We start from the raw sequence: 27617 nt of genomic DNA, 5'->3' as shown, positions 1-27617 counted from the left end.
AGATGACAGACAAGGGGGGTCTATTGTATGTATTTGTATATTCTCAAGTCAGAACTTGTCAGCCTCACGTTTCCCGGTGCACTCAGACTCTGAGATATGCACTTCTTGTGGTGGCTTGTTGGTCAATTGTCCCATCCACAAAAACTCTGAGGAATTTAACAGTGTCTCCAACTTCCGCAGGATGTTTCCCAACAAGGTTTCCATATGAAACTTCCATTCAAGTTGTAAGACAGTTATATGGTGTATTTTATTGTAAATTTTGTATTACATTTGAATTATTAATTAAATGTTGAGCCATTTACCACCCATAGGACAAGATAACAAACAATGTCAGTGTGATGGTATGCTAACAAACAAAACATCAAACCAAACATAAAAATCCAGGTCAACTAGGTTTTACTGGAAATGTCAACTACACATAGTGTTTTTTTGCCATAGATAGAATTTACACAACTTGCACAAAAAAAAAACAATAAACAAATGAAGACCATGCAATATGGCTGAAAGATGTGGACTAGGGTTTAGACAGCTGTCTTGCCCATTCTTTTCCTTGTTTTATTTTTGTATGTATATTTGTCCATTACACTGAATCAACCAATACTTTGAATAAATACAATTTTACTGAAACTAGAAACTTATTTAGCAGCTGTTAGGACTCTATTGGGATAACGACTATCCATTTTGGCCTAGGTTTAAAATGTGGGAAATAAGTCCCTCAGTGTGGAATTGTGGGTTACATAAACATAAGCCTACACCTGTCACCCATGATGAAGATTAGAAAAGCAGAAATCCACATTTCTACGAAACAGAGGAGTCATGTCTCCCGCCCATGTGACCCAGTCCTGACAGGAGGGTCCGCACAGTGGTTCAGTGTCCTTTCTCAATCCGTCCTGCAGCGCTCCAGCCCACCCACTCCCCTCCTGCACTGATCCGCCCTCTAGGCTCTGTGCTGTGGGGCGTGCAGCGATGCTGTAGATGCTGCAGAAGACTGGAACGGAGGATAACATCAGTCACAGAGGAGGACATCAACACTTTACTGGACAGCAGCTCATGTAAGCTCTTAATGTTTTTCCTGAGAAGCGTTACTTTGATTTTCTTATATTTCCCTTTGAACAAGCTTGCAAAGTACCTACCTGCAACAAATAGTGAATTTTAATCCATTAAATCAAAGTAGAGTGCTTCAGTACAGCTAAAAAATTGATTAGAATACATTTAATGTTGTTTTTTATATTTAGCAAAGTCTTTCAAATGTAGCTAAAAATTTATGTTTTCATTAGGATATGGGGATATTTATTATTAACTTAAAAATTACATTTTAAATGACAACACAGGCATCAATCTCCTTAGTTTGTGAAGTTGTGTTATGATGCAGAGAAAGAAGCCTGATGATTTTCATGATTTTTGCGAATTGAAATGATTGAACCAGAGTCATTGTCCATCAAATCCCCTAATTGTAAAATTAAAGAAGTGGTATCATCATCTTTTGTTTCAAAGACAAATTAACTGGTTTATTTATTTGACCATTTGTTCTTTTGTGCCTCTTTATATTCAGCTGCTCAAAATTGATTTAAACTCTTCTAACTCTAACTATTCATTTGATTCCCTGTGTTGTGGCATTAATTCATAGCTGAGCACATCAAAATATGAATGGCCCTTCAAGAGTAAAAAACTACCCCAGAACAACTGAACTATTTTTCAATAAGATAATATTTACTCTGTAATGGCATAGTGTTAGTGGTTGAGTCCTTCTCTTTATTTATCCATTTACTACTGATAAAATGTTTATCAGCAGAGAAACACAGGTAAGAATACATATGTTAACTAAGTAAACTATACATTTTCTGAAGAGATCTACATGTGCTCACCGTGGAGGTTTAGCAGTTGATATTGAAGTTGGAATGGAGGTTGAAATACAAATTCTGAAGCAAAATGGAAGTGCTGACAGAAGCTTAGAAGTCTAAGCACTGAATGAAATGGAAATGTCGATATAAGTGTAAATATTGACTAAAGAGCTGAAATGACTTAAAGCTTCACAAAATGTTGGAACACTGAAAGGAGTCAAAATGCCAGTTTAAGTGATGCATTGAAATGAAAGTGTTTAAGTGCAAGTCCTGAAAGAAATTGTTGCAGTTAATGTACTATAAAGAGAATATTATATATTGCTTGTAGTTTACACAAATTTCACAACCAATCTCATAAGATTACAACTACCATTTAAGAGTAAAAGAAAAGAAAAGAAAACTTTTATTTCAGATCATCTATTATCATCTATTATTTATGATGATCACCAACATGATACTCGCAGTTTACGCTTCTCTTTATTGATCGCTGATGAGCTGTTGTTCTGCCGACACTGTGAACATGAGAGAATGCTACACACACAAAGTGTTGCAGTGGCTCATGGAGTCTGTGCATGTTGTAGCTCTGACAAGGTTTTTTTCTGTTCAGTGAATTGGTTCTCACCCATACTGAGTCATGGGAGACCAGTACTGTTGACCTACTGGCCTGATCTTAATAGCCTTATGCTCAGTCTTCTGGTGTTGTGTAAGAGCCGCCAGTCTGACTCTCAGGCTTGATGTCCACTTGCAGAACAGTCCAAGCATAAGGTGCCATTTTGTCAGCTGCTAGGTGAGAATCCAGCTGACGCAACACAGTAAAAATGTTGCAGTGCATACAGCAGTTAGACAAGACTCCAAGCAGTGTGTGATTCGTCTTTCAGCGTGTTTACAGGTACCCATTTCATCTACCTGCAGCCTATACAATCTTGTTCATGTACAGCTCAGTGGACTGGGTCTCATCATATTGTTCGTCTCTAGGTTTGGCTTGGAAAGCTAAATTGGACCATAAGAGTTTCTAATGACAGCAGCTGAACTAATTTATGTAATATATTATTGTTCCTAAAGCGGGTGTGTAGTCTGCAACCACAGGGAATTAAACAGTCCATTCTAAACCTGCCTGTTTGGAATGGACTATTCCATTCCAAACAATGGTAAGGCTGGTGTGGCTTTCTTTCTGAAACTGTAAAAGTCAATCCACTGAACTTTAAAGCCCCCTCTGCTGCACCAAGAGCTGTTTGCCTGTTTATTCAAAGTTCAGTGACGTTTGACCCAGTTATCCTCCCATTTTACGGAAAATACCCAAACCTGTACTTACTAAACAAGTTAAGGTTTTTGTTCCATGGAGGTGCTATTATTTTTCTTTTTGTCTTTTTGTCTTTTTGTTCACTAGTTTTCAATCATACACTTATGTCAATAATAATTAGTTGTGAACAAATTTTATTAAAAATTAAAGACATTTTTTGAAGATATTAGTTTTCCCGGAAAGAAAAGGTGGAAGGGGACATCAGTTGAATATGATATAAGACAACATTTATAATTCTTCTTAAGCTCAGTGACATGATTCACCAAAGAATAGTGACTTTGAGACATCCTGAAGACAGAAAAACTTTACTCGAAGCATGGAACACTTTAATCTTTTTTTTTTCTCCCTTTATTCTCTTTTATCATGAAATTGTATTCAAATAACAACAATAAAGAAAGATTATGACAGAATATTTGAAAAAAATAGTATATATATTTTACCTGATTGTGAGAAATAACTTTGTTCTTTCCTTGCACTTTCTAAGGCTATGATCTATGGACTCGAGTGGTTGACATGTCCCTTAAAGAGTCACCCAGCATGGATACAAACAATTATCAATGATCAGAAATTCAACCTTACATGAAGTAAATTTACTGAAATCAATCAAACAAGCACATATAAATGATGACTGTTGGAGTCAAAGAAATCCTGTGGGCCCCGTGCCAGCAGCATATTATGACCCACAATCACATTGTATTCTTAAGCAACCTCCAGCAACCAGAGTAATTATGGCAGCCACTAAAGAGGAGGTCAGGTGATTTAATGGAAAGAGTGACAAAGTTCACATTTGGGGGAGGTGGAGCTTGTTGGATGGATGCACAAAACACAAGAGACCCCAGTTTGTTTTTCATTCCAAACCAGTAGTCACTGTCCCACAGTTCCACAGCCTTAACTACGCCTTAACTACGTGGTTATGGAGCTCAAGCATGGCTCTGGAAGTAAAGATCCCTTCATTTTCTGAATAGAGATTTTAGTTATCAGCCATACTGTTGTAACCATTCATGGTAGACTTACCACAAACTACAAGATGATGAAACAATGTTAGATGCTCCTGTAGAAGCCACAGGTTTGTATGATGTCAACTTCTTTTAAAGAAAAACATGTTTTATTCTCAATGTCAAGGAGATGTACTACACAACCCAGAAACCTCAGGGGTAATAGAGACGTCACCAATTGGTGGATCTCGCTGTTGCCATGCTGGCTATGATCGGATCCTTACGTGTTTGTTGCTCAAAATCAAATGTTTTATGGTTATGATTCATCTAGTAGCCGTGAGACCTGCTTTCTGGCTCAAAGCAGTTTTTATAAAGATTTTCTGAAACGTCAATGGAGAAATTTTATGGGAAATTTTGTTGGAACCTGAGCCGTTTTAGAAGAGGCAGACGCTCTGTTATTGGAACCATGATGAACCTCAAGGAAGTACCTGTTCAAGACCAAACCTCAATTTTACCCTCAACTAAAATAGTCTGTGCTTAAACCTTACCATTTTATAGCACTCTCCACCACTATCTTCAAAATGACAAGGGAATATCTTTTGGATAAATGGTGTTCATTCCTCCAGTAAAGATCCAGATACTTGTATTATCAATGCCGAGGTGCATTGAAGCTGTGCTAGCAGCACAATTAGAAGCAGAACCAGCACCAAACAGTTGTGTTTTCATCCTATTCTCCATGAGGATGAGGACAAATCGGTACCTGGCCACCAGACAGAGCAAACTTACCCTTTGTCCTCTCCTGTAACTTTCAACTGGTGGAACATGTTTAGTTAAGTTAGCTGATTATCAAACTGCTATTTGCCTTTTGATATGAAGCACAGTGGGATCAGTTTTACCGCAATCCATGCGTGTCAAGCACCAATCCAGATCCCATATCATGTGACCAACATATAAGCATGCAGAGCAAACTCTGTTTTTAAGGGAAAGAAAAAGAAAGAAACCTTTTCCTTGGGCTTCTTTCCTGGAACTGTTTGCACTTCTCCAAATCGAGAATATATGCACAGCAGAGCCATGGTGATTTCTCAGCATTCCCTGGATCTGATGTTGGCTCCCTAACTCTCTCAGGCGAGTCTATAGATGTTACGCTGGTGGGGAAGATATTGCCTTTTATTCTCGTTATGGTTTTCCATAACTCCCTAAGTTTGAATGGCAACTTTGAAAGAATGGCTCCTATGTTTACAGGCATTTTCAGTTCCTGCCTGCTCTGGAGCTAAACCACCAATTTTTCTGCTTTTTTTTCACTAGTCACACTATTTGGTTTACTAGTAGCTGGCACACCAGCCACGGTGTTTAAAGTTATGTCAGATGTCAGATGCCCAGTGTCTCCACAATAGAAAGTCTGTCCTTAGTTCACTACAAAAAAGCAACCAATGCAAAGGCTATACATAAATCCTGCCCGTTTGGCAATCAAAGCAGTGGATTAATGATCAATAATGTGTGCACACAAATTTAAATTGCCATTAAAAAATGTAGCGCTAATCGTAATATAACCATTGTACAACAAGTGATTACAACAAGTGTAATCCAGTGATACAATTCTCCAAAGCTGCATTTAACATAAGAAATGTGGCTCCTGTTACACCCATGTCTGAAGACATCCTCCAAACCGTAATCAAGAACTTCCGGCAGCTCCTTGATCTCTATCACAACTCATTACATCTCTTTCACATCCAAAACATCCGAAACACGTCAAGTAAAAAAAAAAAGATCCAACGCTACAGGGCAGTTGTATGAGATGTCTGACTGGAGTTGACACATTTGCCCACTTTGCTTTCACCATATATGTTGTGTGTTCCATTCCATAAAGAATCAGACCGCTCTTCGGTTTGCAAAGTTATCATCACCAAGTCATCTTGGTGAGTAAAGTCCATTTCCAAATAATTTACAAAAGAGCCACACATCCAACAGTTGCACAACCATCAAAGTAAGGCGGTCAAACAACCCTTAAATACCTGATGACAACAAGGGACTTTCTTCTTTGTGAAGAAACATCACATCATTGTCTCATAGCTGCTACATACACACTGAGACAATATTCCTAGTCTGTACCTCTCAAGCTTCGAGCTGTCCAGAGTGAACCTCTCGCCAAATGTCATCTGGGATTGGCTCCAGCTCCCCCTGTGATCTTCAAGGCACAAGTGTTATATTTGTAAGGATGAATGGATGGATCCCTCATGTGAGATAGGCTAAGTGCTGCCTGCACTGGGTTTTGTTGCCAAGTTTTTGTCATTTCTCAAGTCTACTCTGACAGACACCTAATCTTCACTAATTACATTACATTACATATCATTTAGCTGATGCTTTTATCCAAAGCGACTTACAATAAGTGCATTCAACCATGTGGGTACGAACCCAGAACAGTAAGAATCATGTAAGTACAATTTGCTTCAAAAAAGCCAAACCCCAACCAAGTGCTACGTGTAAGTGCCATATACAAGTGCAACTAAATTTAATAATTAATTTTTTCATCAAATATGAACACCAGAGTTGACGATGGTTATTAGACATCATCTTCTTAACCAAGTTGTAGTCGGAAGAGATGTGTTTTTAGTCTGGGGCGGAAGATGTGTAGACTTTCTGCTGTCCTGATGTCAATGGGGAGCTCATTCCACCATTTAGGAGCCAGGACAGCAAACAGTCGGGAGTTTGTTGAGTGGCTAGCTCGCAGTGAGGGAGCAGCAAGCTGATTGGCCGATGCAGAGCGCAGTGGACGGGCTGGGGTGTAAGGTTTAACCATGTCCTGGGTGTAGACTGGGCCTGATCCGTTCGCAGTACGGTATGCAACTAGTGTCTTGAAGCGGTTACGGGCAGCCACCAAACCCGAGCTTCATTGTTTGATTCCACTGTTACAAGTTGTGCAGTAAGGCTTTGCATGAAATTTTGTCTATTCCTCCACGTTGTTGTTTCTTTTTTGTTGACAGATAATTACATGTTGACGCAGTTCTCAGACTTTTTTTCTGTACATGAATGTAGTGGTTGGCAGAGGCAAAGAAGTACAGGTAAATGATTATATTTTACATCATAGAGAGATCTATGGTACACAAGATCTTCAGAGTAGACTTTTGTTCAATTCAGTTGAATCAGACAAGTGACATGATTTTTCTTATCGTTTTGATGTCACATTAAGCTGCATGTACCTGAGCACTTTATTTGAGTCTAATGGGTCTTTAATCAAGCTGTATTTGGGGCATCAAGTTTTAAAGTCAGATACAAGTATAACAGTGGTGCTGTAGATAATCTGAAGTGGTATGATCCCAGTTCACTGAGTTCTCTACCTCCTCCATGGACCTCCCTTCTCCTCCAGAACACAACAGTTGACTCGTGACATTTTGGCAGACATAGCATGTCTCTTCTTTTTCCTTCCTCCTTCTTAGGAGCACACTTAGACATCCTCAAAAGAGTTTCCTCTGGCTTCTCACTCAATGATAGCAGTGAAATGTGTCTGCATGGATGTGTAATCTGAAAGGCGAGTGACGGAGCAGGCATTTCCCATACAATAACTTGGCTTCGTCCTTGGTAGTGTACCTCAGTCTGCAGAGTTTTTTCCCAAACTGGAAACTCTAGCCCCCTCCTGCTCCAAGCAGATCAAGGGTAGAAAAGAAAGTTGATTTTAATCCCCAAGGAGATTATGAACCCCATGAGTGATTAAATGAGACTTCTGTCTCAAAAAGGACAAATTACTGTACCACCTCAGACTTGGGAACCATTTTTACAGTGGTCAGCGCAGAACAAAGTAGATTAAACGTATCTCCATTTCAGTGATCATTAATCACCCTGCGATCACAGGGAGGATTGCATATTTCTGCTGCTTAGAGTTCTGCCAGGACAATGGTCATGGATTTTGTCTGACGGTGGTCATACCTAAGCTATCTTTTCCCAGGAAACATATATAAATCTCCAATGAGGCTGGACTGAAAATGCACTATTACTAATGTTTTGTGACTTGTACATTTTCCAGTAATCTTTGACATTCAATCTTCAAACCGACTCACTGACTAAGTAAGTAGGTGGCTTTCCATCCACCTGTTTTAAGGAATTTGTCTTTTTTTACAAATAGTGGAAATGAGGAAAACTAGAAAAAAAAAAGCTAAAAGAAACCTGGATCCACAGCCTAATCAGATCTGATTAATGTTTCTTATTCCATACTCCACCAAGTTTCATGAAAATTGAGTCAGTGGTTTTTGCATAATCCTGTCAAACAGACAATGAAAACATAAACTCCTTGTTAGAGGTAAATATTCCCTATAAAGTGCAAATAGTCTGACTGAATTCCCCAAAAAATGCAATATCAATGTTCTTTATTGGTTTGACTTTCATATTTCACATCATATCCTGGCAACTAAAGTAGAAAACTTCAACTTAAATATGTCCATGTTTTGAGGCAGAATAGTCAATGCTGACATAAAGTTGGAGATAGGATGCAATCTCTGGTCTTTGCTGCTTAATGCTTTGCTGTATCTCTTCCTTAATACCTTTTACTGCAGTATACGAACATAACTGTACTTATTGTATAGGTTTCTACCTTTAAGCCACCACCTAGTGGGGATGGAAGAGACATTCACTCCACTGAAATTCAACTGATTCTATGGTTTGCATGCTAGTTCAGTTATTTATGACAGTACCTTGAAAAGCACTTCCACCCACTATCACATTCACTCATGATCTGCAGTCACTGTGTGAGCTGTCAACAATGTACTGAAAAGGGGGGGCACATACAACAATTTACATATATGAAATGTTTTTGTTTTTGGTATTAAGTTAGTCTGCTGACTGACTCAGGTGCCCTGGGGGTAGTTGTTGAGGATTTTTTACCTCTACATGCCACTGTATATTATGTATATTACACATTATATCTGTACAGGAGAATAGTGTAATTTCACAGATACTCCCTTCTCCCTTGTCCCCAAGCAGTGCCCAAGGTCAAGTTATAGATAAAGACCCAACCAACAGAACATTGTAGTGTCTACGCTTATGGACTTTCATATCTAACTCAGATGCAGGCACCAACTTCAACTCTTTTGCATATATCACCAGTGGCAAGACGTAAGGACACAATGTGATTTAGGAATGCATACTTTAGGCTTAACTATCCAATAGGATGCGAACACCTACATGTAACATAGAGAGTGACAGCAATTCTAGCCATTCATGGAGGCTCTGCTGTTGGAATGGGTGATGCAAGTAGAGGGAGATATATGGGGATGCTGTGGGAGACATCTTCAGACTTGGGGTTGAAAATTGCTCATGTTACTCTGTCAGCGTTTGTATATTGTTTCACCTTCTGGTCTCCTTGATGCATCAAGTCTACATTAAAATCTTCTGCATAAGACTTTGGCTGCTGCCTGAGTTCTCCTTTCACCAGCTTTCAGAAAACGTCCATAACAGTAGGTTGTTGCAGTATGGACAGATAGTTTTTATTGAATGACTTAAAAAAATGCTAACAAGGCAAGAAATCCCCAGCTGCAGCTGTAAAATTAAATATTCCAACAGATTATTTGACATGACTGACCTCCCTTCTTTCTTTGATTTTTCTCTTTGTATTCCTCTACTTTTCTCTTACCCCACTATACACAAACAGAGTGCAGGTATGGACAATAAGGCATTGGAACCGGATTCTGTGAGTATCCCCATGGAGGAGGCCATTATTTGTAACAGAGACGGCCAACCTCCGGCCCAGCTTCAACCTCAGCAGCAGCAGGAGCCGTCCATGTTGACCCACCTGAAGAAGGTTGAAAACGATATCACTGAAGCCCAACGTTTCTCCCACCTACCCAAACGCTCAGCGGTGGACCTGGAGTTCAATGACCTCTCCTACACCATCCAAGAGGGACCATGCTGGAGGAGGAGAGGTATCACACATCTACTATCATGTCTATTTCAATCAGTTTGTGAATGGGTAAGGGTAGTGAGCTGTACAGTATAACTACCGTAAAGGTACTTACAACTAGAGACCATCCTGAGATAGGGTCACATCAGTAATGCCTGTGTCAACATGTCACCTTGGTTCTGGTACGTTTTACAGTACGTACCTTAGTACACCAAGGCTCAGACAACACCGTTCTTCTTTTTTTATTTGTGAAATGGTGAAAACAGAAAGTGACATACAAGATAGATAAGATACGCAGATATATGTACATAATGAAAAGACATACAGGCATAACATGATGCAGTGTATGATAATGTAGTGATGAAATAATGTTTTTTGGAGTAGAGATGAAATAGGGTGTGTGTGTTTGTGTGCGTGTGTGTGTGTGTGTGTGTATGTGTGTGTGTGTGTGTGCCAGCGATGTCTGCATGAGTCCATGGTACAGGTCCATGTTTAGTTGGTTTGGACAAGCTGTGGTCTGAAGTGACGAATGCGGAGCTGACAGAGTCGAAAGGATTTGGTGTTTGTATTGTGGTAGTAATAAATATATGAGGGCATTTTATATATGTTACCAAAACAATGAAAAAATATTAATAAAATTAAATTTATAAATAAATACATACATACATACATACATACATACACCCTATAATATACCTAAATAAACCCTATCATATAGTATAATAAAATATATTATGTAATAAAAAACATCAAAATAATTAATATGCATCTCTTCAACGGTGAGGCGTGGCACCTGACCAGGCGACCGGCAAGGTGAGCGAGGCCCCCCCCCACCTTTTGCACAGACGCTATTGCAGTAACAAAATCCACCGACAGACATTCTGCTGTTTTTCAGACATGAACTGAAGAAGATGGGTCGGAGTTTCTGCAGAGTTTGCCTTTTAGACATGAACAACGCAGCAGGAGATTCTCTACTCAGACGCATTCAAAACAACAAAGAAATCTCATAATGTATAAATTCTGCTGCAGAGATCACATATTTTTGTTTACAGCCCATCGACACCGGTGTACGTGTTTTGTATTTTTCCTCCCTCTTCTCCCCTCATCCAGGGTTAATTATATATATATATATATTTTTTTTATTGTTTCATTTTGTGTATGTTGCTTGTTACAAACCTCATCAACACTCTCACTCACTCGCTCGCTCGCAGTGAATTCTCTGTAGGATCTCCTGCTCTGTTCGCACATCGGATCATTCAAACATTATCCAAAGTTTTTACTTGGGGGCTGGCTGGAGATACTCCAGAGAAAGTCCGGAGCCTCTCAGTCAGACAGTTTGTGTTCTCACATCTCCCTCTGGAGATTACCCGGAGATTATCCGGAGTTCAGTGCATGTGTGGAAGCAGCTATATAAACACTTACTACGCAAACCACCTCTGGGTTAGATTCTGCTATATTTGGTGTCTTCATAAATAATGCCAGCAGTAATAACACCTTCAAATGTGTGAATGAAATCTTGGAATAAAATTGAGCAAAACATCAAAATAACATTAGTTAATTTCATTTCTACCCTATTTTTATAACACCAAATAACAACATTCATTATCTAAAGGCACTATACATAGTTACATTAAGTGTTACTAAAAGAATGACACGAATGAGGTACACATTGCAGCCAAGGATCTTAAAAGGCACAGTTTGTTAATAGCGGTCAAGGAGGGATAGGTGGGTGACTTGGATGGATAAAATATAATACTTGTGCTTTGATATAACAAAACATCAAATAAATAAAAGTAAACAAGTTCATTATTATTCTCACTTATACTATTAATCCATCCACAAACCTAATGAGGACGATAGTTTTCAGGATAAATGTCACATATCAATCTAATATGAGGCAATACAAAACAACCTGTTAATATTTAAACAAATCCATGAAAGATTAACCAAACATTTATATTCAATCTCGTGTTATTGTTTGTTCTACACTCTAAGTGGAATGAAAAGGAACTGACAGACCCGGGTTTTTAAAACTTCCAGGGAGTGATTCATCAGGAGTGACAGTCCGCACGGAGTTGGGTGCAGTGGTTCAAAGTCAAACAGAATACAACAAAACAAGAGTAAACCCCTGGTCCTTATCACTAACATGATGATTAAATCATGTCAACTTAATACAAAATGTATTTGTTTTCGGCCAAAGCGCAAGAAGAGTGCTAATCAATTGGAAAAACATAAATAAGCTAATTAAAGAGAAAGCCGGGATTCAAGCCAAGAACCTTCTTGTGAGGCAACAGTGCTAACCACCGCACCACCATGCTTGTTTGAGCTAGTCAACATTGTTCAAGGTTCAAGCATTTTGATTACCAATTCAATATACATGTAGAAGTGGAGTGCTTTTCATAGTCAAGTTGAGACGGGTTGGAGATGCAGTGTGTGCAATCGGTTGAGATTCCTCACAGAGGACGTCCTGATGCTCCAGTACCTCCAGCTGGATGGTAGCAGGGTCAAGAGGCTGTGGCTGGTGTGGGTGAGATCGTTCATAATCTGAGGCATTGCATGTGCACCATGCTGCACGGAAGGCGCTGCTGTGCTTTCTTGTGATGTCATGAGTGACGTCCAGGAGAGGTTGTCTCGCATCCCAGGAAACTTTTGGGCTGCTCACTATGTTCACAACAGTGCTATTGTTGTTCAGCAGCTGTTAGCAAGCAGGTCAAGGGGTTGACAATTATTTCCTTCTTTTTGTTGTATGTTTTATACCATGCTGCTAGGACCACCTCTTCTCTATAGCCGGTTTCATAGTTGTTGCATCTCTGATTGTGTCTTTACAAAGCTAGATGATACAGTTTGAGCTTGATGGCACAGTGCAGTTGTGTGCCAGCAGTTTTTAAAGGTGACATTAACTGTTTTATCCTTTAAGAGACTATCTATATGTCTGTCTGTATGTGGAACACATATCTTGTGAACCATATTTCAAATCAACCTCACACTTGGCACGTGTATTCTTGGTGGTCATTGTCAGTGCAGTGTCAAGTTTGGTGCGATTTTGGCCATGCCATATGTTATCAAAGGTAGGTAATCAAAATTGAGAATTGAGAATTCTCTTCAAAACAAAAGCACAACATTTGTTTTGTGGCTGCATTGCTTTACATCGAGTTAAATTAATACAATTAAAAAGCTTTTATTTTGTAAAGTTGTGAACGTGATTGTGCTGGTTGCTTAACAGACCCCTGTAAAAGCCGACATGCAATGTAGGACATTTTTTAAAAGTAAATCAGTCAAACTTACATAAACCACACACATGAACAGTAATAAAGCATATTCAGATTTATTTCATGAGAAACATTGACTATAAAAATCTTCATTGCAGACAAACTAGGTTGAACACAAAGTTTTGTAACTTCACTCTGCTCAATAGACTGTTTATTAAAAGCTCTGCACACAACATCCAGCACACAAACAATAATTAGTGACAGTATAGTGTAGAACTGTTTGAGGAGCACTTATTCATTAACACAGAACAATAGAACAGTCCATTCCAAACAAGCAGTTACAGTGTGAGTAACAGTTTGCACTTTGAGAGATGCTACATCCACACTATGACGCATGTGATATGTGTGTTTGTTAACATGTGATCTTTACCTTTTAACACAGATGAATGTTATTAATGGCTAAATTATGAAATTATTTTATCTTGACAATTAAAAGAGTGTTGCAGGCCAGCAAAATGATGAAGATATTGATAATGCCACTGTAAAATCAAAATGTCAGATCTGATGAGCATATGTATTTATTTTGTTGGCATATGTGTAGTATAGCTATATAAATGTGTTTCTTAACGTTTTTGACAGATTTTGCCCATTTGTAATAGAGATGTGTATCTCAGTCCCTCAATGCTGCATACCAAGTTTGGTCAAAGTTTAGAGTTTCTATTCATTTTACAGTTTGCATTAGGCTTACTTGGATCCCATGCTCTGACTTGACCTTGGTTCTCCCCTACCCCCACTCAACTTGCCAAGTTAAATCTAAATTGGATTAAAACTGCCTGAGTTATCACTGTTTATTTTATTGTAACTCTGATTACAAAGACCTGCCTACTGCCGCATAGCGCGGGTGTAATAATTTGCTATTTTCTGTCCTGTTGTTGTTAAATGTCAACCAGCGTCCTCTTTGTTTTTAGGGTTCAAAGCCCTACTGAAGTGCCTGTCTGGAAGGTTCTGCAGTAGGGAGCTGATCGGTATCATGGGGCCCTCAGGGGCCGGGAAGTCCACCTTAATGAACATTTTGGCTGGATATAGGTGAGAGAGCAAAAATTGCCCTATACAGCTATAGTAAAAGTAATCTTGTCCTTATCTGAGACAAAGCCATTACTGCTGCAAACAGCCAAAAGCAGGTTAACAATACAATGAGAAGAATTCTGTTATCATCAGGCATCCATGGAACAAACATCAGGTTTTAACACAATGAGCCCATGTAGTCCTGCCTTCAGTCCATTCAATGTAGCCAACTGATAAGTTCATTATTTGTGTGTGTGTGTCCTTCCTGCTAACCAGGGAGACGGGGATGAAGGGTCAGATCATGGTAAATGGTAAACCCAGGGACCTGAGGAAATTCAGGAAAATGTCCTGCTACATCATGCAGGAGGACATGCTGCTGCCACATCTCACTGTACGGGAGGCCATGATGGTGAGCTGATACAGTACTGACAGGCCCATAGCAATAATATTATTCTTTCTGAACTCGTCATGAAACAGATGATCGTTAGTGTGTTGAGGTGCTGCAGGAATGGTTTGAGTCTTAAGGCTGAAACCTCCTGCTGGTGCTTTACTGAGAATACCTGTTGCTTTACACAATTGTGACTGTATTTGTCTTTATTGCAGGTTTCGGCCAACTTGAAGCTGAATGAAACTATAGATGTGAAAAAAGCACTGGTGAGCTAAATAAATGACATCTCCTTACTTCACAGACATGGACAAAAAATGGTTAACAATAATTCTTCCCTTTGAACAGTAAATCATGAGAAACAACAAACGCATTGTGACACAATCACAGTTAATCACAGTTAGTATGGAGGAATGCCCACTTTCTGTTGACAGTAAGGTCACACCTGCATTTGTCAAACATCTGTCACTGCTCTTTGAATATCACCGGCATTCAAAAAAAGATGTTTCGATCCAAAACAAATATTTAATTCAGCTGATGTGGTCAAAAACATTTGTCAGGCTCAACCTGGCAATGGCAGTTTGTGTACATTTTGATTTTTTTTATTAAATGACCACTAACCATTTGCCGACAAGGTAAAAATGTTCTAATAAGAATGAATGAGTTTCTCTGACACATGAGTAAATATCAATACAACAGGTCCAGACAGTGTTTCAGATTAATTACCTCCACTGTGGCAGCCGCCATCATCTGATTTCTTCCACCACAATTGATCCAAAGTTTTTTTACACTTCTCATAATAATATAAAACATCACTCAGTGTTGTTGAGCTGCAGCTTCATTGTAAGGCTGTGCTACATTTCGTCTGTCACAGTCGGACTTACCATCGGCAGCACCATGAGAAATCTCTCCTCTTGGTGGTACAGTGGGCCGTCAACACATCCATAAAGTTTTTTACCTTCCTCTGCAGTCAGGCAGAACTCAACATAACTTTGCGCTTTAGCTGTGTGGGTTCCCACAACAACCACTCTGGTACACATGAGAGTGAACTGTGTGTAGGTTAAGTTGACAATCACAATGATCCATCCTCATAAAAAGGCCTGTACCTCAGTCCTCAGCATTGCACACAGCTTGTCTACTGGTGTTTATTCAGAAACAGCAACATGTCCACATGATGTAAGATTAGGTTGGTGACCATCTGTTAACTGTGATACCTGCAGAGGAGAATTTCTGCTCAGATGGTTGTTAGGTTTTTAACTGTTTAACTATGTATTTTAATAAATGTTAAAAGAGAAAGTTCATCCAACTGACAGTTGGATGAACTTTCTCTTTCAATTCTGTCCTTCCTACTCTTCCTGTTCAGGTGAATGAGATTCTGACTGCCTTAGGGCTCCTCGACTGTGCTCACACTCGCACCAGCTCGCTGTCAGGAGGTCAGTGTAAACGCCTGGCCATCGCCCTTGAGCTGGTCAACAATCCTCCAGTCATGTTCTTTGATGAGCCCACAAGGTGAGTCAGACACTAGTGTCCTACATAGGACTTACTTCATTGTATCTGTGGAAGATGTGTAACAAGTTGAATTGTATTGTTGAAAATGCCACATACAGTAGATTTGAAAGTGTCCACGTGTTGGCCATTAACAGGTTCATAATGTTAATTTGAGGTTTTTCTAGAATAGGTTTACAGTTTATCTGTATATAAAGATAAACAAATGACTGCTTCCCCAAAGTGAAGCCAAATTATCTCGATTGCCACCTGGTGGCTGACTGCAGAATAGGTCATAAATCCAGCTTCCTCCATGTTAACTAAAACGTCAAAGTGCACATCAAATCAATTATTCTCAAAGATGGTTTCTGTTATTTTTGGTCGTTCTTATCATACTGATGTACCTTCAAGTGCTCATTTTTCAGACAAGTTTTGATTAATTATTTGATGCTTTGAAACATTATGATGGACAGCTGAGACCATCCCCTGATCAGTACTGCTCAGCTTTCTTATCCAGGATATTTTGGCTTCATTTCTGTATAGTGGGAGGAAGTGGAGACATGTCATTTATCTTTAAATATAGTCTGTGGTTTACATTCAGAACTGATGAGCTGATTCGATTTCGGGAGTCAAAGGTCGTCTCTGTGACCTTGTGAAAAATCCATCTTCAATGCATCATTTCTGGAACTTGAGGGAACCCCCTACAAATTTAGCACAGACATTTACATGAATTCAAGGATGAACTGATAACATTCTGAAGGTCATAGGTCAAGGTCATTGGTGGCATTTTATATCCACAAGTTCAAAAATCTATTTGATTGTGACATTATAATTTTTTTCAAAAACAGTCTTCTGGTTTAGCGCCATTAGTTTAAAAGATAAAATTATTTTTTCAATGCAACTTGACAGTTTAGTTGGAAATTGTTTTCATTTGAAAAATTTTATTCTGTAATTCTACTAAATTCTGACTCACAGGTTGTGAACCCTTCGCTGAATTAAACATGAAAACAATTTCTAATGATAGCTTGGACTTACTTAAATTACTTCCCAGCTGCTCATTAAAGGTGTCACTTCTGTTTGTTTGTCTCTCTCTCTTCAGTGGCTTAGACAGTGCATCGTGCTATCAGGTGGTCTCACTAATGCGTTCTCTGGCGCTGGGAGGACGGACCATCATCTGCACCATCCACCAACCTAGTGCCAAACTGTTTGAGATGTTTGACAAGGTATGCCTCTGACAATAAAGGAGGAAATTAGGAAATGTTTTCAACATCCAGCTGCTATTTATCATATGAGAAGCTGTGGTAATAATTTACACAGGCATTTTCTGTTTAAAGAAAGGTCCCAGTTTTTGAAAAGTTTTGTATTTGTTGCATTAAACAATCTTGTCCCTCCACAGCTTTACATTCTCAGTCAGGGACAGTGTATCTACAAAGGCTCAGTCCCTTACCTCATCCCCTATTTGAAGAGTCTGGGCCTTTACTGTCCCACCTACCACAATCCTGCAGACTTCAGTATGTTCACTCCACATTTATACATGTATTTGCTGAGGACGATTTCACATCATGCATTATGTTAATTTCTTTCTGCTTTTGTCTCTGCTTCAGTTATTGAAATTGCATCAGGAGAGTATGGAGACTTGAACCCTGTGTTGTTTGAGGCAGTCCAAGGTGGAATGTGTGCACTAGAGGAGAAGAAGAACCAGTGTGGTACCAATGGGACGTCAGTCTGTGCCACAAAGTACCCTATGGTGCGTAGTAGACAATGTGCTGTTAAACTGCAGTCAAGGCTGAATTATCACCTAAGAGAAATAAGGTGCTATCCTGGAGCTACTGACCTACAGTGGCCCCACAGTTTCATTGTATGGTAATTATTTGGTGGTGATTCAATAAATTGCTAAATTGTTTGGTGATATACACCAACAAAGCACAATCTTATATAATGGGAATGGTAGATTGCTACAATAACAGCAGTTAACTACCTTGGCAGATGATATGGCCTTCACTTCATAACCTTGAACTTCACTAACGGAGAACAAGGGGTTGGACACCAACAAATCATTAATTTCCAAATTTTTGTTGGTACAAACACACAGAGGTGGCGAGAAGGTTCCGGGTTAGGCCAGGATCTTTCTGTGTGCAGTTTGAATGTTTTCCCCGTGACTTTGTGGGTTTTCTTCGGGTATTCCAGCTTCCTCCCACATGCTGATTGGAATTAGGTTAATTGGAGACTCTAAATTAATTGTAGGTGTGAATGTGAGAGTGACTGGTTGTTTGTCTCTGTATGTTGGCCCTGCAACCGGCCCAGGGTGTACAGCGCCTCCTGCCCAATGTCAGCTGGGATTGGCTCCAGCCCCCCACGTCCCTCAGACTTTAAGCAGTATACATAAAGTATTGATGGATGGATTGTTAAACACACAGTGATTATTCCCCATCAGCTTGGCTGCAAGTTACAAGTTTTGTGTAACCATGTTCAATGTTCAAATAAAAAAAACAAGAAGAAGTTCCTCATGTCCTGATCTTCATGAGTAGCCATGTCTGAGCTGGACAAAGACCAACGTCTTTCCTGTGAGCATACATTGATCCATCTGGACAGACAGAAGATTAGGTCTAGTGAGGTTAGCCTTAGTCTACCCCCGATACTACCGCAAAAGCCATGCCTCAGGATCCTCTCACGCCAATCCTCTGCTTGATCGTCCTCCAGGTTGGTGCTGTAGCCTTAACAGCAGTATCTGGCCTTGCAAAGCGTAGCAAACCTAGGCTCAGTACTTTGATGCACAAAACATGGTCTTTTGAACAGGCAAGAAATATGCTGCTACATCTGTACAATCTGCCATGATAACCAATCAGGTTTGTCGGTATCAAAGTATTTAGACCTATCCCCCACCCCAAACGAACTGACAAAAACTGCTGATTATAACCAAGGTATATGATTGTTACATCATCTGGGAGAGCATCGGGTAGGTGGATAATCCAGCCTTGATTGTAGTATGCTGTGGTGTACTGCATTTTCATGAAGTGTTGTATAATCACTGTTATAATATTACCTGTTTCTATTTTCCACAGAATGCTGGACACATAGAGAGCCATACTTTTTCCACAAGCACACTAACACAGTTCTGTATCCTCTTCAAGAGAACCCTCATAACAATATGTCGAGACCAGGTAGGTGACATCTTTAAAAACTATTGCACACATATGCATGTTTACTAGTTCAAAATGTGTAACTGTGTCAGATACAGTGATCTTACAATCAAGTGAAAACTACCAGGCAGTTTAACCCTCCAAGTCTGTGATTGTTATCTATTTTACTCTGCATTTGATCTGTTGCCAGGTTTTGACCCACCTCAGACTGATGTCCCACATCGCCATAGGTGTGTTAATAGGCTTGCTCTATCTGAACATTGGCAATGATGCCAGCAAGGTCTTTAACAACACTGGGTTCCTCTTCTTCTCCATGCTTTTCCTCATGTTTGGTGCGCTCATGCCAACCGTGTTAACCTGTGAGTATGATCTAGGGGTGGGAATTGACTCATATTTACAGTGGCAGGATGGTACCCCTGGTCAAATGTTATGTTACTGTGTAATAGTTGAGTCAGTAGAAAATTAACTGATTTCTAATAGGCATAAAATGTATAAAATATTATTTTCAGCATATTAAGCAAGAATGGTGTATTACATTCTTTTGTACAATGTCAGAGTAAAACAAGTACCAAACTAAAGTTTGGACACGTTGTAATGCTTTATGATTATTCTGACTCCTCATACCTTGCTCCTACAATCGGCCCCCATGTGCTCTTCCAAGCAGCTATTGAAACCCTGAAAATTAAAATAACTGATGCACAAAGCCAGTGAAGGCAAGAAGAAGATGACAAGGTGTTTCCAGATGGCTGTTTCCTCAAATCATAAAGTAATTAGGAAATGGCAGTTTAAAGTTATGATGGAGGTGAAGTTGAGATCTGGAAGAGCAAGAAGGACTGCTGATTGCTAGACAGGCAAATTAATAAACTGCCAGACCTTCAGGAAGATTTAGTAGATCTGCAGGGGTAGTGCACTGTTCTATCTGCACAAATATGACGTTTGTTGAAGAGTCGTCAAAGGAAAACCTCTTCTTTGTCATCAACACAAATTCATCATCAGAAAGTCTTGTGGACTGAGAAGGAAAATTTCATGAATTTAGGACTCCTCTCCAACTCTTCGGTCAGTCATAGGAACATTTCACTGGTAGAGGGAAGAATGGATTCAAGTAAATAACAGACAATTCTGGAAGTAAACATCACACCATCTGTGAAAGAATAAAAGTGAAGATGAAAAAAAGTATTGCTTCTTCAACAGGATAATGATACTAAAGACAACTCATAATCCACAACAGACAACCTCAAGAGGGAAAAGATGAAGGTTTTGCCATGCCCCACACGGCCCCTTAATCTAAACATCATCAAAAATCTGAGGATAAATGGATTGACTTTATTTATAAAGCGCTTTTCTAGTCTTATCAACCACTCAAAGTTCTTTACAGTACAAGTCACAGTCACCCATTCAGACAAACATTCATACAGCGCTTCTATATGCTCTGCTCAATTACTCACCATTCATACACTGCCACACAGCTGTCAAGGTTCAGTATCTTGACCAAGGACACTTAACGCAGTATAAAGGGAGCCAGGGATAAAACCACCAAGCTTCTGTGGATGGCCCACTCTACCTCCTGAGCCACAGTTGCCCTGCTTGACCTCAAAGGAGCAATACATGCATGTCAGCCCCAGAATCTTGAGCAGGGATGGATGTGAGAAAATTCCACAAATAAGAATTGAAAGAATCTTTACTGCTACAAAAAGCTGTTTGTCAAAAGCACTGACCATGCAAGGTGCCCAAACCTAAGTTTCAGGATGTTTTCTTCTTTTGTTATTTTGAAACTCTTATGGATGAAAACAGAATAGAAATGTGAGATGTTTAACTTCATGCCTTTTGGAAATTAGTTGACTTTCAAAATCTTAAATATTGTGTCATTAACAGATGAATGTAAATGTTTCAATACACCATTTGTCAGTTCCTCTGGAGATGTCTGTGTTCCTGAGGGAGCATCTTAACTACTGGTACAGCCTGAAAGCCTATTACCTTGCCAAGACCATGGCTGATATCCCATTTCAGGTGAGCTGGCAGTGTTGGTTTTGGAGGGTTGGGCTGGGTCATTCTGCCAAACCACACACAGCAAAATACCACTACGTAGTTCACCACTGCACTCTAGTGTTTGTTGAAGGTACTATCATTTTTTTTGCAATGCACAGCTAGCATCTCTGCTAGATTTAATCTCTTACCACATTTACACCTGATGGTAAAATAAGTATTGGTGATCAAATTGTAATTGAATTGAGCTTGACCACATGAGAGTACAGGTGTACATACACCCAAGTTGAGGATAGAGTGTGATCAGATCAGCCAAACCAACCCTGGAGGTTGTCAGGGGCACATTTGACCACAATGAACACAGACGTAGATGCAATTGCACTCTCAATCAAAATAAAACAACTCTGTGGTGAGTTGTTTGTGATTCAGCTGAGAATCAAACTCACTATGTGTTTTGTTGTGACACCAGCTTCACTTCAGTTTCCAGGGCCATCAAAATACCCCACTAACATCCATTAACGTCTGGCTCTTTCTTCAGTAGGAGAGACAGTCAGCATTAATTCTAATGGCTCTGCAGTAGACACAGGCATCCATTATTTTTGCCACTTTTTCTGTGCTGTGACGTCTTTCAGGAACACTGTAATAACATCTGTCACCTGAAACCAGAAACGCCACAGTTTCACCTTATTTTTATACATTGCGGTCCACCTACAGCACAACACAGCTATGCTAACAATGCTAGCGGTCATACTAGCCGCAGTGCAGGCCTGCTGAGTGGGTTGCTGCACTGGTTTTTAAACACGCATTTAGCAACCGACGTTTGTCATTCTTTTTACCGGTCCACACAGCAGCTAGCATCTCACACTCAGGAAGACAAACTCCGCTACTGGCAATGTGACAGGAGTCCATCACCTTTCTTCAGTGGGTTCACCTGTGTTTAAAACCTGTGCTAGTTTTTGTGTACACATAAAGATATTGAGATGAACTATTCTTCCACTAAATAAAAGGTTAACCAAAGTGTTATTTTAGGTTATCTGCCCCATCATGTACTGCAGCATAGTGTACTGGATGACGGAACAGCCCCCTGAGGCCACCCGCTACCTACTCTTCCTAGCCCTGTCCACCTGTACGGCCCTGGTAGCCCAATCCCTCGGCCTGCTGGTTGGGGCCGCTTCCAGTTCACTACAGGTACTGCTGGTTTGCATTGTTACAAATGGGTTTTCTTGGCATGCAATACACATCTAAAACAGATAATGCTCTCTGCATCCAGGTAGCCACATTTGTTGGACCTGTCACAGCTATCCCAGTGCTGCTTTTCTCCGGATTCTTTGTGAACTTTGACACAATCCCCAAGTATCTGCAGTGGAGCTCCTATGTGTCTTATGTCAGGTGGGTAACTCTGTAACTCAGCAAAAAGTTTTGTATTTTCAATTCACAATCACAACTATTGCAAACGGTTTACATGTGCGGCTGAAGTGTGAAATAAAAGATCACCTAATAATTAATGACTAAATAACAATTTAATGTGTTTTGGTTTGTTAGCAGTGGGGCATTAAATGTGGAGATGCAGGTCACTAAGTCAATCTAGATCAAACTATATTTTTCAGTAATCCCTATTTATTACAACATGGCACTTTTTTCAGAAATTAAGTTGTTTCTTTTAGATCTGTGGATACAGCAACTTCAAAAGAAGTCAAATGGGTCAAGAAACATAGCAATAGATATGGAAACTGATTTTTAACAAATGTCTAGGTTGGCCCAGCATACTAAATTATTTATACAAACTGTCCATCGTGAACATCCCTCACAGTTTGTAGACCAAATGAGTCATTCAGCTTGAACCATAGTGCTGTATACTTACTGCAGTTTTGCACACACCTTTTCTGTGTATTTCAGGGATTATTTAAAATTTGACTCCCAATGAAGTAATCTAAATAGTGTGACTCAACTGTTGGCCTGTTCACATACTGTAACAAACCAAAATTTAATAACCTGAAACCTTTTCCAACCACTGCACACATATGTATAAAATAGATATTTGTGATCATGGTCCCTCAGAGGTTGATTTTTGAGTAGTTCTGCAACACTCCTATTAACACAGATTGCAGTCCATAAAAGCTTTGTCAAGAGATAGTTCATGAATTTTAATACATTTTTCCGTGGCTATTCATGGTCCCTAGATGATCTGCTGTATCTGAATGTGACCTTTTTTTGAATCATCTGGCTAAGCAGTCCAATTCAGAGTCAGACAAGTTCATGGTATCAATATGATGAACACTCTGCATTTTAGACACTTAATGGCCTCTCTTTAAGACAAATGTCAAATTTCTAACCTAATAACAAGATTGCCTTAAAATGTACTAACACACTCCCAAGAGAATTAACCCCACTGATTTGACTCACCTCATGGACTACTCTTCTTACTATGCTAAGGACAATCTTTATATTTTGAACCTAATTTTTGATAATCTTCTCTCACTGACCAAGTCAGCCCTTTGTCATGTGTTTAAATTTTTTTTGATATTTTGACTAAGAATCAAGAGACGATGCACATTTGCAATTATGAATTGGCCTCAATGGTTGTATCTCATACCCACAGGTATGGCTTTGAAGGAGTGATCCTGTCTATCTATGGGATGAACCGCTCAGAGCTGGAGTGTCCCGGGAAGGTGTGTAAATTCCAACAGCCTGAGGAGGTTCTGCAGTTACTGGATGTGGAAGACGCAAAGCTCTACATAGATTTCATCGTCCTAGGCATTTTCTTCGTCATCCTACGACTGGCCACCTACGTTGTCCTCCGCTACAAGATCAAGTCTGAGCGATAGGTTTTTAAAATCGAATGCCTCTCCCTGATGTCGTTGCAGACCTGATCTTTATCTATGCACAAAAAAACAACCTCTGTCATGTGGGAATTTCATTTAATTTTACACATTGCTGCAAACAGGACAGGAAATAAATTCTGACTGACCTGTTTTACCTCAGACATCAGAACTTCTGCACACACAGCCAGACCAGTCACGAGGAGGGCAGATATACTGCAGCCTCATACTGGACATTTCATATTCCTGTCAGAAAGAAATGTTTTCTCAACAAGGCAGATGTGCTAATACAGCGTTTACATTCCTACAAACAACCTGATGACACACTGGAGAACAGGTCGCATGTGTTGCGCCTGAAAGAGTGAAAATGAATTACAAGTTTCCAGCTTAATCATGGTGTCATTATAACTGCACACTGGATGAGAGCAGTATTTTTGAGTTAGTTTTTTTTCTTTTTCTCATCTTATCATTAAATATGGAGTCCTAAACCATTTATTTCCTGTGTATCAATGTAATCATTTGAGCTAGATTGTTTTTAACATGTTGATAGTTGTAAATTAAGCTCTGTTATGATTGCTTACCAATATTTGGCGTTTTTATACTGATCCTATAATACAATCTAAAATCTTACAAATCATAGTTGGAAGAAAATTGTTCAGCCTTAATGATTTTATACTGAGCTGTATTTTCTTAAGTATTATATGCATATGCAATATCAACGTTTTTAAGCAAAATAGCTGAATTACTCACTTTAATCGCTGTTCATTTGTTTCCTCACTACACCCAGTAATGTCACATGGACACAGCAGGCTCATGCTGTGATGTTTGGTGCTATCTGAAGTTTCATGTTTTATCCGAATTAAACATTTTCAATGTGCTGTTTGAGGGTTAAGACTTGGTTTTAGAGTTAGGGTTAGAATGAGTTTTAGCTTAGGGTTCGGCATTTAGTTTGGATGGTTAAGGTCAGGGTAAGGGGCTAGGGAATTAATTATGTCAATAAGTTCCCTCACTAAGATAGAAGTACAAACGTGTGTGTGTGTGTAATGTGGGGTATGAAGATATTTCTATAGCACTTACCCAATGAATTGAGTTTATCACTGTTAAGTGAAAACATTATGTCATCTCCTCTCACACAGACATTCCCATAAAACATATCCACATATCAGCATCTGGGTGGAATCAATGTCAAAAAAACAAAAAAAACACCTAAACTAGCTCTTTGAAAGAGCTGTGATCCATTTAGATATCTGAGCTCTGCACTCTGTCTCAAATGTTAGACAATGTCACGTATGAAGAATGCAGCAGATTGTCGGGTTCAGATATGTTCACAACAACGGGGACATTTTTGAAACATACAGACGAGTAGTAGAGCATATACAGGAGGCAGGACATAATGTATAAAGTCTCTTGCGTCCCTGCAAGAATTTCAGCATTGGTCCTTATCGCCTAATGCTCTCGAATCTTGTTGTCTCTTGAAGTCGGTGTCTTCTATGGCTCCTCTTTTTCATCCAGAACTATTTGTATTATTCCAGTTTAGCATCACATGTTAGAAACACAACCACTTGCTCACTGTGATGTTTTTTTCAGAAATGTTCCTGTTGTATCCTCATGTGGGCTCAAAAAGATAGGCGTGTCAACCGAGACAGTCCAACAGTGTTCAGACCCTTCAACATCTCAGTGCAAATCTCCTCTCACCCAGGTGCCTTACCACTGCTACCTCAGTGGGATATGAATGAGGGCTTCCTCTGAGTTCCACGTCTTTCATGAAAGGGCATTATCCATTGGTCAGTCACTTGGGTTGATACCACGTAAACTAATGAACCACCTTACACTTGAACATGATGCCTATTATGGACAACTCATTGTGTAGCACAGAAGTCTGAAAACAAAGCATAATTTGGGTTCAAATATGGCCGACTGTTCCTCCCAAACACATCCCATCTGAAATCTGTCTATGACCGATCCAGAGACTCCAAGAAGGATGGATATTCTGAACATGTGTTTCTTTGAATAAGTCTGACATGAAAGCAAGTAACACTCTGACACTATCACTAATCTTTTTTTAGCCTCCACTCTCGGTCACTCCTCTCTCACCACCACGCACCAGCACACACACTGGTTCTTGTTTGCAAATGTTCGCTGTTTTTCACTGTTACTAATAAACTTGTTTTCGCACTAGCTGGTATTGTTTGATTCTTTCTCTTATATTATAAGGGGTCAAAGAAGGAGTCTGTTCACGTACACAAGCAGAAATTGACCTTCAGGAAATACATGAAAAGCTGCTTCATTGATATTTCATTATGGGATTAATCCTGGAGTGGTGGGTATGTGACCACACTTTACACTTAAAGCTGCAGATCAAAGCATGTTTGCCATGTAGATAGGAGGTTTTGTTTTCATCTGGATGTGTTAGTTTGTCTGTTATGGGTAAACATTTTCAAGTTTCAATAGCGTCTTTGATCCTACATTACAATTTCTCAAAATGCTACAGAATCCCAACATTTGTGAGGGTCAGCCCTGTGAGGGACAGGGAGGTACAGTCATCACCTATGAACTGTGAAGGATCCATTTCCCTGCAAACCTGCACAGGATGAGTTTTTAAAACACTGTGTAGATGGGAAGACTATCTTGCTTGGCTAATAGTAATAGATCTTGACCAAGGCTTGCTGTAGGTTGTGTACTGGGAGCTTCTGTGTACGTTCAAAGCTGTGGTTGATGGATATGTTCTTTGGTAACTTTTGGAAGGAACTTTTTGGAGGAACTTTTCACACAACAAACTGAAAAACATCATCCAGTACTTTCCTCTTACCTCCTGTAAGTACCAGGGAACAAGATCTTATTTTTGTTCAACATGATCCAAACCTTTGAGCTGATGATAATCAGCTTGTTCATGTCGTCATCATGACACACCATGCTGTAAAGGACTCTGTAAAGCCATTTTCAGACATGACCTGCTCTGTATTTGCTTCAGTCCACATATCAGGGAGTACATTTGAATGTCTTACAGCCACCAGCCACTGACAATCTCCTCTGCTGCTAGTTCAACTTGTGGAATCTTGAGAAGATCCAAAATCATCTAATTCCCTGATAAAGAGGTGCATTGACCCATCAATATTATGTGAAGGTAATTGACAAATTGTTTTGGTAAATAAATAAATACATGGCTGTCTCTAATTGATTTCTATTTTTTCCAACTACATGGGAATGTGGACATTTAACTAGCAAACTACAACTGCAGAATATGATTTACTGCAATGTCATCAACATAACTCTGCAAACAATATCTAGTTCGTTGGGTGCGCTCTTTGGCTCAATTTCATGGGGTAATGGGTTCCTGGACGAGCATTTAGCCCAATTCCAATCATTGTTATCTGTCATTCCATATTGTGGGAAAGCATATAAACCAAATATAAGCCCACTGGGAAAGAGCCCGGTCTGCCAGATTCACCACTGACAATATTTGACATATTTGTGTCATACTTGTTTTAACTTATCATCAGATTAAAATCATAATACAAATCCTCTTTGATGTAAGATGTTCGCAAATACATTTTAAGTTTTGCATTAT

At 39.5% G+C, this 27617-nt stretch overlaps 1 protein-coding gene across 1 annotated transcript; it reads left to right on the top strand.

Moving 5' to 3' along the window:
* Positions 1 to 968: 968 nt before the first annotated feature.
* Positions 969 to 24412, top strand: LOC117773241 (ATP-binding cassette sub-family G member 4-like). Its single transcript, XM_034604969.1, has 15 exons — positions 969 to 1052; positions 9715 to 9985; positions 14141 to 14258; positions 14514 to 14646; positions 14841 to 14891; positions 15986 to 16131; positions 17207 to 17330; positions 17504 to 17618; positions 17712 to 17854; positions 19170 to 19268; positions 19438 to 19606; positions 21154 to 21254; positions 22260 to 22418; positions 22501 to 22619; positions 23830 to 24412. The coding sequence occupies exons 2-15, from the start codon at positions 9724 to 9726 to the stop codon at positions 24053 to 24055; spliced, it is 1965 nt and encodes a 654-aa protein (XP_034460860.1). The 5' UTR covers positions 969 to 1052; positions 9715 to 9723; the 3' UTR covers positions 24056 to 24412.
* Positions 24413 to 27617: the final 3205 nt, after the last annotated feature.

Source organism: Hippoglossus hippoglossus, chromosome 13 (genome assembly GCF_009819705.1).
Source record: "Hippoglossus hippoglossus isolate fHipHip1 chromosome 13, fHipHip1.pri, whole genome shotgun sequence".
NCBI lineage: Eukaryota > Metazoa > Chordata > Actinopteri > Pleuronectiformes > Pleuronectidae > Hippoglossus > Hippoglossus hippoglossus.
The sequence above is the reverse complement of the archived record's forward strand: the minus strand, read 5'-3'. Positions and strand labels throughout refer to the sequence as shown.